Source organism: Vulpes vulpes, chromosome 8, assembly GCF_048418805.1.
Source record: "Vulpes vulpes isolate BD-2025 chromosome 8, VulVul3, whole genome shotgun sequence".
NCBI classification, from domain to species: domain Eukaryota; kingdom Metazoa; phylum Chordata; class Mammalia; order Carnivora; family Canidae; genus Vulpes; species Vulpes vulpes.
In genome coordinates this window covers 38,727,514-38,740,173 of record NC_132787.1, presented here as the reverse complement: position 1 = coordinate 38,740,173, position 12,660 = coordinate 38,727,514, and the positions used below count along the sequence as shown (strand labels likewise).

The window sequence follows — 12,660 nt, the reverse complement described above, 5'->3', positions numbered from 1 at the left end:
CAGGAAAACCTACACAGACAGCTCTGTGAGGGGTTGGAGGGCTGGGGTTGAAGGGTAGGGGTTGGGTGGGAGACAGAGCCCAATAGAAGCCTCACCCTGTGGCAGCAATTTCTGTCTGATAGGATGGTATACACAGAGAGGTGGCATCTGCCATAGAAGTGATTGCCTTGGCATAAATACCCGGTTCACTGTTGGAGAAGGATCAGCAGTAGAACTTAGATAAAGGTAAAGAGCATAAGGGAACTCCATGCTTACCTAAACTAGGTCCTAGCCTCTTGTTCCTGCAATAGATATGATTGTTCTTTCTCTGGTGAGTTTATTTAGATTACAAGGTGAAGATTTTGCTTGGAATTTTAGAACCACAGAACTTTCATACCTACCTAACCTAGACCCTATCCATGCCTCCACCCTTAACATACATACACACATTCTTATAAACAGAAGAGGAGAAATATCCATTAGAAATAACAAGTACCCTAACCCGGTACACAGAGAGGCATGGGGGTCCCCTATTACACATGATGAACCACAGGAGGCAAGAACCATTATGCAAACACAACACTGGGCCAATTCTAGAGTACTGAGTGATTCTTCCAATGGATCTCCACACATTCTAACTTGAGTAAATGTTGAGGTGATGCGGCTGACCTCTTGGTCCAATGTTTTTAATTCATTAGTTCCAAGTCAGGGGAAGAGGCTTCTCAAATATCCACCCCAATAAAAGGTCAGGATTATTCACATGAAACCAAGAGTTTGAAGGCAGCTAATCTAAAATGGAGAACTCATGGCTAAAAACCACCTCTGAAATGACTGTGTTCTACCAGCCTATATACCACATGCACTCTTGCTTTCAAGCTTTATATAAGAACAGCAAGAGGCTCTGTAATGAGAAATCTACTTCTCATCCCCTACACAAACATCCCAACTTTTTAAGAGAAAAGTTAACATTTTACCCAGCCCCACTTGAGTACAGTGGTGGACTCTCCTATATTCTCCATGTCAAAGACGTATGTATCCTTGCCCTGAGTGTCATAGGATTACTTTACTCTTCCTTAATGGAAATTTCAATAAACTCTTTCAGGTTTATCAATGACAGAAACCAGGGGAAGAGACCTGAGAGACCAAACTTCTCATTTCATAGATGAGAAGAAGCCCAAGAATAAGAATGTATCACCCTAGTGTCAAGGTGGTAATAAGAGTTGCTCCTGGTTCTCATTCCAGGATTCCTTCTACTCTACCCTCCCCACTTCCATGTGGCACTGAAGGTGACACTGTGTAGGATGAAGCTTAAGAAGATGCAGAGACTGCCCCTATCATTCCCCTAACCCCCTTCCTTGCCCTTCATGCAGACACCCTGTGTAAACCTCCCCCTAGTAGAAGGAAAGATCATGGGATCTTACTCATCTCCATGTACTCTGGAGTCAGTCCAGTGTATGGCTCCAAGCTGTAGTCTAGGTCCCACTGCTCTGGATGCTTCGAGTGGGCAGAGTCAGTTTCTCGAGGTTCTGTCTCATCTTTCAGCTTCCGAAATAGTTTCTTTAGCTTCCTGGGAAAGAAATCGACCAGTCACCAAAAGCGTCTGGAACTCTTACAGGTTAAATTGAATTCCCCCATGAGTCATCTGTTGAAGTGCTAACCCTAGATGTGACTACATTTGAGGATAACAGGGTATTTAGGAGGTAATTAAGTGAGGTCATAAAGCTGGGGTCCTAGTCCAATAGAATTGGTAGCCTTATAAGAAAAGGAGAAGACACTGATCTTTCTCTCTACAGAATGTGGGGGAGGACACAGTAAGAAGATAGTTTTCTGAAACCCAGGAAGGGGGCCCTCATAGCAAACTGCCAGTCATTGATCTTGGATTTTCCAGTCTCCAGAACTGTGAGAAATAAATTTCTGTTGTTTATGCCAACCAGTCTATGATATTTTGTTATGACAGCCCAAGTAGACTAAATCAACCAAAATAATAATAGCCTAGCCTCTGAAGATTAAGTGAAACAATGTTTTGTATGATCCTTAGCATAATAACTGGATATAGTAAGCAATCAATAAATAACTTTATTATTTTCAATACTAGATGCTAAAATATGCCTGAGGGGTATAGTCTTTTCATACTTTCCATTGATATACAATCACAGAGAATGAAATTAGGTAAAGGAATAAGGTGCCAGTTCTGTTAATTGGTCTAAGAGAAAGTTTCTAGGAGATAGTTGGGAGGAGAATTAATATCAGAGTGGTCAGAATCATAGCCTTGGAGAGTTAAAGGGGTTTTGAAATCCATACTCCATATAATGCAGGCATTCCCCCCACATTCCCCACATGGAATCATCTAACTTCTATGTAGCTATTTCCAGAAGAGTATTCTCAGTATCATTTAGGTATGGCTTCCATTCTTAGAAAGGGCTTCTGACAGTTAGTGGAAATCTAATAGTTCAAAATAATGTTTTGATTAGTGTCCTGTGTAATACCATTTACCATCAAGAAGACATAGTATAGTGATGTAGTGTAGTGGGTAAAATTCTGATCTTTGATGGCAGAAAATAATTGCTTAAAACCCAGTTTCACAACTCACCAGCTATATTTTCTTGGACAGGCTATTAAAACTCCATAAGCTTTAAATTTCCTATCTATGAGAAAATAAATATTAACTAGTCCAGGGTCAGTTAAGGGAGCTAATCTATGTAGCATACTTAACTTAGGGCTTGGTACATGCTAAGAGCTCAATAAATGTATTTATCCTAGTCCCTGTCATCACCATCATCATCATCAAAGAAGGATTTAAAGAATGAGTTGAGATCCATAGAAGCAGGAGTAAAATACAGTATTTCATAATCAAAGAGCAAGCAATAATTATCTGATAATAAGAAATAAAGAAAAACCTAGGTGGAACCTAAATATTCTGAAGCCAAATCATGTGGACTGGATAGACCTTTTCTGTAGGCCAAGACAGGAGAGATGAAGAAAAAATTGATAGTGTAAAAAGAAGACACAGAAAATGGGGAGAAAAGTACAAGGAAATACAAGAAAATGTCCCAGAGCTGAAAGATACACATTTTCCGATTGAGAGGACCTACTCAGCATAATGATAAGAAAAAGGACTTCCACCAGAGTCCATTACCATGAGATTTCACCACTCTAGGAATAATGAATAGGATTCTAAAAGCTTCCATGTCCAGAGAGAAAGATTCTCTAAAAATTATTTGGAATTAAAACCTAGAATTCTCCACATCAGCCCTTGACCCTAGAAAAGGCTAGAAAAAAATATTAATATTGAGAAGGCAAATGAATTTTAGCAAGAGATTTTATCCCCAGCCAATTTAGAAACCAAGTGCAAAGACAGAATAAAGAAATGTAAACCACGCAAGGTTTTAAAAAAGATATCCTTCCAGGCATTTACTCTCGTGAAGTTCCTAGAGGATGATTTTCACCAACCAAGGATATAAAACAAGAAAGGAAACAATGGAATCTAGCAAACAAGAAATCTATCAGAAAAAGGAAGTAGTGGATCTAACTGGGATTAGTGGCTATATAAAAAGTTTAGTGAACAGTTTTGAACAGGAGGATGGTCTCCAGGAAAAAAAAAAAAAAAAGACATCTTATGTGTTTAATGACCTAGCTGGAAAAGTGGACATTTAAATAAGTGCTACTGGGACTGGGCAGCCTGAGTGGCTTACCGGTTTAGCGTCGCCTTCAGCCCAGGGCATGATCCTGAAGACCCAGGATCAAGTCCCACATCGGGCTCCCTGCAGGGAGCCTGCTTCTCCCTCTGCCTGTGTCTCTGCCTCTGTGAGTGTATGTGTGTGTGTGTGTGTGTGTGTGTCATGAATAAATAAATAAGATCTTTAAAAGAATAAATAAATAAATAAATAAATAAATAAATAAATAAATAAGTGCGTGCGTGCATGTGTGCTACCAATAATGTGTAGTGAGTCTTATAAAGGGAGATATTTAGGTAATTATGAGAATAGAAAACGAAGAAAATGAACCTGACCTAAATCAGGGACGTTTTCCCTGAGGAAGAGATGCGTAAACCAACTAAATGATGAAAGATGAAAGAAGTGTGGGGAAGAGGGAGAAGGTGTGTTCTAGGTAATGGCCCAAGGCAAATGTAAAAATGGCTCAGAGAAGGGACTGAAGGAGTTCCAATTGCTCGGAGCATAGAGTAGGAGAGAAAAAGTGAGGAAAGAGCAAGTTCACAGCATGGAAGGCCTTGTTGGCCGTCTTAGGTAGCAGCTCAGGTGAGAGATCATGTCCACAGAGTCCAGTAGACAGGTGACTGCAGTAGACAGGAGGACAGACAGAAACAGACTCAGGAAGCAGAGTTAAGAAGCTGGGGGTGACCTGGACATGGGAAGGGAAGCAGAATGAGGAACCAAGGACTATCCTGAGTTTCTTGGCCATGTGTGTAGGTGGTGGTAGTTTCCTTGGACAGGAACACTAGAGAAGAAGCCATTTTGATAAAGGGGAGAAGGACCATTGAAGCAGAGGATCCCATATGATAACTAAGTAGAAATCCAGGAAGCGTTCTATACATGGGCAGAGAGCCCTTCAAATAGGTCCAGGTGGAAGCTAACAATATTAAGAACCATCCTGGAGAGAAGAACTGAAACTAGCAATGAGCCCACATGTGGGTGGAGCGCAGAAAAGGAATACCAACAGTCAAGGGATGCAGAGAGGGCGTAGGGTCTTCCAAGGGCAAGAAAGCAGCAGTTGAGGAACAGAAGGCCAACTGCAAGACCATGTGGTAGAGAGGGAAGAGAGGGGAGGGGAGCTTTGGGAAAGAGTGCAGTCACAGTGTTACACACTGTGGGAGGTCAAAGACCGTGTGGTAGGAAAAAATCCACAAATAATTTTTAGGCACTCCTCCTTCCCAGAAGTTCTCCTGGAGATCTCAGTGACCATTAAAAACAATTAATAAAGAAAGTCCCTCAAGAAGAGGATTTAACAGGAATCCTGCAAACTGTATAACATACAGATGGGCCGTTTGGAAAACTTTAGATTATGATTCCGACCGTATGATGCACTTGCTCGTTAAAATAACTCCTTTGATGTTACCTCTTGTCTTTTTCATCTGCTCTGCTATATTTCCGTCCCCTTTTTAATGACAGGTCTGAGAAAGTGTCCGGAAGGCTCAGAGCCTTTCCTTGGCTTGCACTCCACAGGCTCACCCCAAGACCAGGGTGACTGTCACACCTGAGGCCTTCCTGCCACAGGACTCTGGGCCCCAGGCAGCTCTCCATAGACCCAGGCTTCACAGGCCTCAAGTCTCATTAGGGAAAACAGAACCAAGCCCTACATGGGCCAAAGAAGAGGAACACAGCACTGTCTGAGCTATGTATCCCTTTCCTTGACACCCGACAAGGTTCAAATTTGTTCCTCAAACTTCTGATTCATGGCCAGATTCCTCTGTCTTGGAGAACACAGACCTCCTTCACCTGTAATGGCTTTAAAGAGAGACTGTTTTATGTCTTGAAATGTAATATTTATCACATTTACTGAGAAAGAAAAAGCAGAGAGTTTATAAAATCTTACTGGCCGTGTCCAGGGTACATTACAGCTATTCTGGGATGTGATCTGGTGTTTTTAGTAAGAATAGGGATGGGGGACACTTTGCTAGTGGAAGTATTTGCTCTGTCTGTCTCAGACTTCGTCCAGGACAGAATCTGGCATTTGAAAAAGACTGCATTTTACCTTTTATCAAAAAAAAAATTCCATCTTTCTTAATGATAAAAGGACCATTTTCAATTTTGCTTCAAGGATAACTGGAGCTGAGTTTCAGATAAAATTATACAGAGAAGTTGGGATGTGGGGGCCATATTTCAGGGGCACCATACAATCTGGATCCAAAGTCTATCTTGCACAAACACATGTGGGAAAGGCGGGGTGTGTGGGTCAGCAGCAGGAGGCGGGTATGGAAACCCCCATCAGGGGACGTGGGCAGTAAATAGCACGAGATCCGATTCTGCCCGCCATGTCTGAAGTCATCTCAGATGGAGCTGCCGATGAGCATTGTTCTGGGGCCTGTAATGTTTAAAACCATCCAGCTCCTCTCTGGAAAGCATCTGTCACAACTGTGTCAGGCCCCAGGAGCCTGGGGTTGCTGAGTAGGGAGAGTCCAAGGCCAGATCACGCAACGCAATTTTATTTATTATCATGTCCTCAATTAGTCGCAGAGCTGCCTTTAAAGAGCCTATTGCCCCCAGTTTTACTGCCTCCCTTGGAAGCACATTGCTTTTCCATCTCCAGGCCCTGAATCAAGCCTAGCCAAGATGGGACTGCTGCTGCCTGGTGGAAGGTGCCTGGACAAAGCTGGGCTTCTGCATGGCCCTGTAGATTTTGAGGCCTATCTGGCACCAACCAGATTCAGGGGTAGCAATGGAGAGTCTGAGCAAGCTGGTAAAGCTCATCTGGGTCCCACAGGGCATCTGTACAGTATCCATGGACATGGCCCACATTGTACCAGCCTTCTGGAAACCCGTGGGATTAACAGGTAATAATATTGCTCTAAAGCAACGTTTCTTGAGCAATAAACACATTCCAATAGCAGTTCTTTTGACATTTTGGAGGGCTCTATACTTGGTCTTCATCTCATTAGATCATCTGGGAGAGTTCTTCCCTTTCCTGCTTTCATTCAGTCCCTTTGATGGCAGTCAAGGAAAAACCCCCAGTCTGCTGCTGGCATGTCTTTAACAACTCCCCAGCGCCTGTGTGGCTTCCTCTATAACAAGGAGAATGCAGATCCTAGGCCGATGTTATCATTTGTCTAATAATCTTTACTTTTTATCGTGTTGCTTTCTACTGCAATTTGCTATTCATGGTCACTGGCAGTGTTTGTTTTCCATTTTCAAAAATGCTATGAATTTAAACAAAAAGTGAGTTGGTTTAGAGGAAGTTAATATGCAAACAGCTGTTTAGGTAGGTATGGAGAAAACAACTTCAAAAGTTGGCTCACAAATCACTGAAGATTGGGAAACAATGTTCTACGAGAAGCCTACTGGACTGTTAAGATTCTCAAGGGCAACAAAATTGTGGTTATCGTACTTTCTGCAAGACACACACACACACAGAGAATCTAAGAAGAATATTTTGTCCTTGTGAAGAGGAATAAATCACAGCTGATTACCTGGCTTACTGATAAAAGTCAATTGGTCTTTAACATTTCAAAATTTTCTTTGGAAGAATCTTAGAAAATTCCTTTCAGAAGTAGAGGATAAACAACTTCTAGCTGTATAATCTTATATTTTTACCCCGAGAATGATCACCGATCACCTATCTATCTAACTCCTCAGACTTGCCTCTGTTTTTAAAAATCAAATCTGGCCTCTAAGACTAATATTTATCTCCCCTGGGGGGAAAGCATCTGAAGGCATGTAAGCCAAAGGCCATTAGGCCCCGAACAGAAGAGAAAAACAGTGTTCCTGACTTGGTCTTTTCAATCTCATTCTTGGACTTGCAACACTCACAAAGCATCACTTACAAACAAAAAGGTAATGACGCTTAGTCACCTAGGCTGCCTAGAAACTCTAAGAATGGTTCTTCCTTTTTTGGAGTCCATATTTTCTATTTTCCAGACAGCTGGGCATTCATCCAACCTTTATTTTTACATAAGCCACGTTGCATGAGAATCCTTTTAGAGCAACTTTAACAAGTCACACAGTGAGTATATTATAATGCCTCAATTTAAACCCAGATCTGTTGGACAGTCCCTGACCTACTGAGATATGCTACCTCCATCAAAGAATTCAAGACCACTAAATCTGATTTTTATAATACTTCTCCTTCTTCACTGTCAGGTTCAACTGTCATTTCTCTTTTGACTATGAAGGACTCCTTTTGATTTTCTTGCTTATTTCACGTGTCTCAGTGGTGTCACACAAAAAGATACCACCAGGTGCTTGAACTCTGGATTGGATGTGGTCTAATTTACTGAGAATGGGCTCTGAGTTGAGAGTAGAAAATCCAATAATCACCATCATTGTGATTTCATATGACTGAACTCAGAATAGAACCCATATAATTATAAAGAGCTTTAGAGATAAAAGACACTGAAGAATTTTTGCTCTACATCTTTAGGGACTAAATACATATTTATTACTATAATTAACTACATATCTTATGTAGCATATGTATATGTGTGTATGTGTGTGTGTATATATATATATATATATATATATATATATATATATATAGCATAATTATGTTGTATGTGTCCTTTGGCAGACTAGAAACTGAAATGAGGAAGTCTTTTGAAACAGAAGTGACCTGCAATTGGAACCAGTAGGGCCCAGCTTCAATGAATAGAGGAGAGGCTCCCTGAATGTCAGAGCTGAAATAAGAACACCTTAGAGATTAGTCTAATGCCATCATTTTCATTAAGAGAGGGGGACAGCAAGACTTAGAGAAGTGACTTGCCCACAGCTTTATGAGTCACTGTGCAATTGCCATCAATTAAAGTGTGGCACATTAAACATGCATCAAGCATAAACAAGAAAATTTAGCCTTCAAGGCAAACAGCCATGTGTTAATTTCATCTGCTCTGGAGCTGATGGAGTTGATGGGTGGGGGACATGCCAATACACTGTCCAAACATATGCCTGAGCTCTTGTCTCTCTTATACTCTATAAAAGGCCTCTGGATCCAGAGTGAATGGACTAAGTGGTAGAGCAGATGTCCAGGGATGAATAAATCTCATGTTTGCAAGCTGTATACAATTCCACCCAGAGCAGAATAACAATGTTCTGGAAGGACAGGTGTCTTCCCCAGATGTCTGAAGGAGAACGGAGACTTTCCTTTGTAGCAGTAGTGGAGGGGCTGGTCTTGTGGCTTCAAAGGAGCCACATGTGGCTTTGGTACATCTTTTCCTGGCCTGTATATTTTCTGGATGTTTATCCATAACAAATGTGGTCTCTTTCTGAGATGGTAAGCTCCTAGAGAACGGTGACCATGTGTTTCACCAGCTTTGCTTGACTATCACCGAATGACTTTCAATCAGAAAGCAGGGAACAGGACACACTTTCAGAGGGTGAAGTTTCTCAAAAGTGATGATTTCCTGACCGATGACGAGAGGCTAGATTAAACAAGGAGGTGCAACAAGATGCCCAGGCATCAACATGCTTGCCAATCCTCTTCCAAGAAAAGCATACACCCTAGGGCTACCCCTGAGGCTCTCAGAGTGAGGGCCGAAAAACACTCTAAGGACTGAGCCTAAGGAATGCTACACGAGCACCAAAAAGCAATAGAAATGCAAGATGGTGATGGTGGGGAGAGGGAGTTACATTTTTCTTTGACCTGAAGGTAGATTTTCATTATTGAGTTTTCATTTCTTTTCAATCCTGTGCCTATGACTAAGTGTTTATTTTCATGACTATCTCAAGGCAACATCTAACTGAAAGGAGTCATTCTATAAAATTGGTATAAAACCATGTGGGAAAGGAGAGAAGATCCACATGAAGACCTAGCCTGAGCTTTACCAGCTCCATGTCCTTCCCCCTCTAAGATCACATATTCCACAGTTTCTTAGAGATTTCTCTAAATTATTATGTAATATTTCCAACTTTTGTATTCATTTATATCCACCACAATGCATCTTTTTTACTTATTCAATGGGAGGACAGAGAGCACTTTGAGGTCCAAGATACCTGATTCCTAGCTCTGCCACTTTGTCATTAAGTTCCTGAAGCAAGCGCTTATTAATCTTTCTGAGCCTTAAACCCCTTGAATTAGATTAGCAAGCAAGCCTCGTGGGAGGTGCCCTGCCTCAAGGGGAAAATTATTGGCAAGTGGACAGAGGAGTAAATAACCAGCTGTCTGAGAGGAGGAGGCCAGGAGCACCCTGCTGAAAGTGGGGCCCTGCTGGACTAGGCCCCGGACAGCAAACGGAGAAGGAAGAGGAGTTCATTACTTACGGGACTCCGATCTCAAAGATGTTGTTCTGGATCAACTGTTTTCCCAACATAATGATGCTGAGCTGAATGCAGAGCTCCATTAGGCAGCCCCCTGGAGCACACTGCCCAGAAGAGAAGATAACAGAAGATGTGGTTAGACCAAGTAGAGCTCAGAGAGGCACAGGCAAGAAGAAAGGCTGGGGCCAGGGCTCAGGCTGGGGCTGGGGCCAGGGGTACACCTATAAACCACCAGCTGGACGTGTAACACCCAGGCTGTACTTGCCTCTTCCATGCGGTAACCATCAAACACGTAAACGTAGCTTCCAGGCCTGCCCACAAACCTGAAATCCAGAAGTGTGGGAGAGTTAGGGAAGAAGAAAGGTGGGGCTGCTTGAAGGCATGCCTTCTGAGTGGAACAGGCACTGTCCAACACTCTCCCTGAAAGTGCTGGCCAGGGCAGGGAGCTGAATCACCCAGTGGTAGGACTTTACACCTTGTTAAGGGCTAGCCATCACCTGTTCCACCTACAGTTCACCTCTTAACCCAAGTTCCAGGGGACAGGGGCTGAGGCTGGGGCCGGTGTGGGGTTGGGAATGTCCCATGTATGTGCACATGTGATAGTTTCTGGGCCTAAACACCACAAGGTCTGGATTAACTCGAAGTGTACTATCTGTGCACCTTCTTCCCTCAACTAATGTCAAGAATTGAGTTCTGATTGCAGCTCCTCAGTGAGAGTTTCTGTTTTCCCAGGAAATGGAGGAGGAGATAGGCTAAAGTTGCAAGTAGAGATTTCTGGGATCAGAAAAGAAAAATGCAGACTTCTTACTGAAAATATTCAAAGGCATGGAAGTAGCCTGCTCCTTCTTTTTCCAAGTAGGGTTTATTTTATTGAGGACAAGAAGGTGGGGCAGGTGGGGAGAAGTGGAGTGGAAAAGTCCATCATGGAACCAGCCAGGTAATGAGAAAACTCCTTCTTACTTGAAATATTAGCCCCTCATCCACCCGTGGAAAGCCTACCCATCTATTTAAGGCTCGGTTCCAATCTTTCCTCTATGAAGTCTTCTCACTGTCTCTGTTCACAATTAAGTATTTCGCCAACACTTTCTCTTTATACTTCTATTATAGCACTTATTGCAATGTGCTGTTGACCAGACCATCTCTTTCAGTATACCACAAATTTATCTAAGAGTCACCTAAGAGTCAGGACCCTATTTTTTTGGCCTGGAATATTGATGTATGAAACTTGCTATTGATATCAAATTTAGAGACAAAGCACCAGTGGAAAGCACTCATTAATAAGGACAGTCTCTCTACTACTCTAATTTTGTAAGAGTCAAGGGTAACCATCTCAAGAAGGGGGTGGTGGTTTTGGTCACAAATATATTTGTAAGAAACTATCAAATATATGCAATAATAGCTCTTGCTATGGATGCTTGCTTGATGAGAATTTAGTGCTAGGGAAGCTTTCCTGACAAAATTAATGCCTACTGGGAAATCTCCTTATAGGTAGCCAACTGACCTACCCTGAGAAATAGTTATCAGAAGTGATTTTACATCTAGATGTATTACATAATAAAGAATCTGACTGGCCTTTGTTGCTGGTTCTTGGAGAAGCCTCTAAATCCTTAGTTTCCCAGTAGGAGTCTCTTTGTTATTCAAGCTGGGCATTTAGGACTATATTTACATTTATGCTAATTTATGCAAATAAAACATCTCAGGATGGGGTGGGGGTGGCCAGAAAAACCAACCATCTGACTGGAGGGTTGGGCCTTTGATTTAGGTAGTAGCAGCCTGACCTCAGGAGGGGAAGGGGCTGAGGCAAAGCTCAGTCATGGGGCAAATGATTCAAGCAATTATACCTATGTGATGCAACCTTACCAATTGTGGGCACTGAGGTCTGGAGCTTCCTGGTTGGTGAGACGCACTGATGTGCCAGGAGCTAATGCATACTGAGGACATGGACACTTCCCTTTAGGACCTTCTTAAACCTCACCCATTGTGCCTCTCCCATTTGCTAGTTTGGATTGTATCCCTTTATAATACAACTGTAATTTTAAGTGTAGAACATTCCTAAGTTCTGTGAGTCATTCTAGAGAATTATCAAACCTGAGGAGTTAGTGGCCACAGCCAGTGAGTCTGAATCTGGAGTGGCAGAGGAACCCCAGAGCTTGCAGCTAGTGTCTGGAGTGAGGGCAGTCTCCTGGAAGACTGTGCCCTTAACCTGTGAAGTCTGCATTGCAAGACCTAGAAGCCACGCGCTAGACCTGAAATTCCCTCCTATCCCGTCCTTAACATTGGGAGGCCCAGGGTCAAATCCCTGTACAGTTTCCCTGGTTGTCAGAGCCTGAAGATTCTAACCCCAAATGCTATCATGCTAATGCCATTGCTTCACCAGCAGTGAGATACAGATGGAAGTGGGGAATGGGACTAACAGTGTGAATTGACAGTGGGGACAGGCTGACTCTAGTGGGGGACCCTGTCTTAGTGACAAGTTGCCCTTCCATGTGTGACCCCATTATACTCACCTCCCCTTGAAAAAGGCCACATAGAAGATGGGTGAGTAGGCATTGACAAACTTTAGCAAGAAAGCTTTGAGTATCAGCCGTTCTTCAAAAGTCTGTTCTGTTTTTGGAACCTCTGAAAGATAAAAGCAAAGCTGTTAAGTCTGAGAGACAGATTTTTCACCCCATCAGAGTTTTAACTCCGACTATGTGAACTGTTGTCTTTCAGCTCTTATTCCTTCAAGGTAGAAACCAAGAGACATGTCTTTCTGGCACAT

The 12,660-nt window shown here is 42.5% G+C and overlaps 1 protein-coding gene across 1 annotated transcript in view; it reads right to left on the bottom strand.

The window, feature by feature from the left end:
- The window catches only part of ANO2 (anoctamin 2), a 340,778-nt gene that overhangs the window by 35,340 nt on the left and 292,778 nt on the right, over positions 1-12,660 (bottom strand). The window contains exons 17-20 of the mRNA XM_072766166.1: positions 12,407-12,518; positions 10,165-10,222; positions 9,903-10,003; positions 1,401-1,546 (exon numbers count right to left, since the gene is read on the bottom strand). Of these exons, the coding sequence (XP_072622267.1) occupies positions 1,401-1,546; positions 9,903-10,003; positions 10,165-10,222; positions 12,407-12,518 (417 nt within the window). The remainder of the gene's footprint in view (positions 1-1,400; positions 1,547-9,902; positions 10,004-10,164; positions 10,223-12,406; positions 12,519-12,660) is intronic.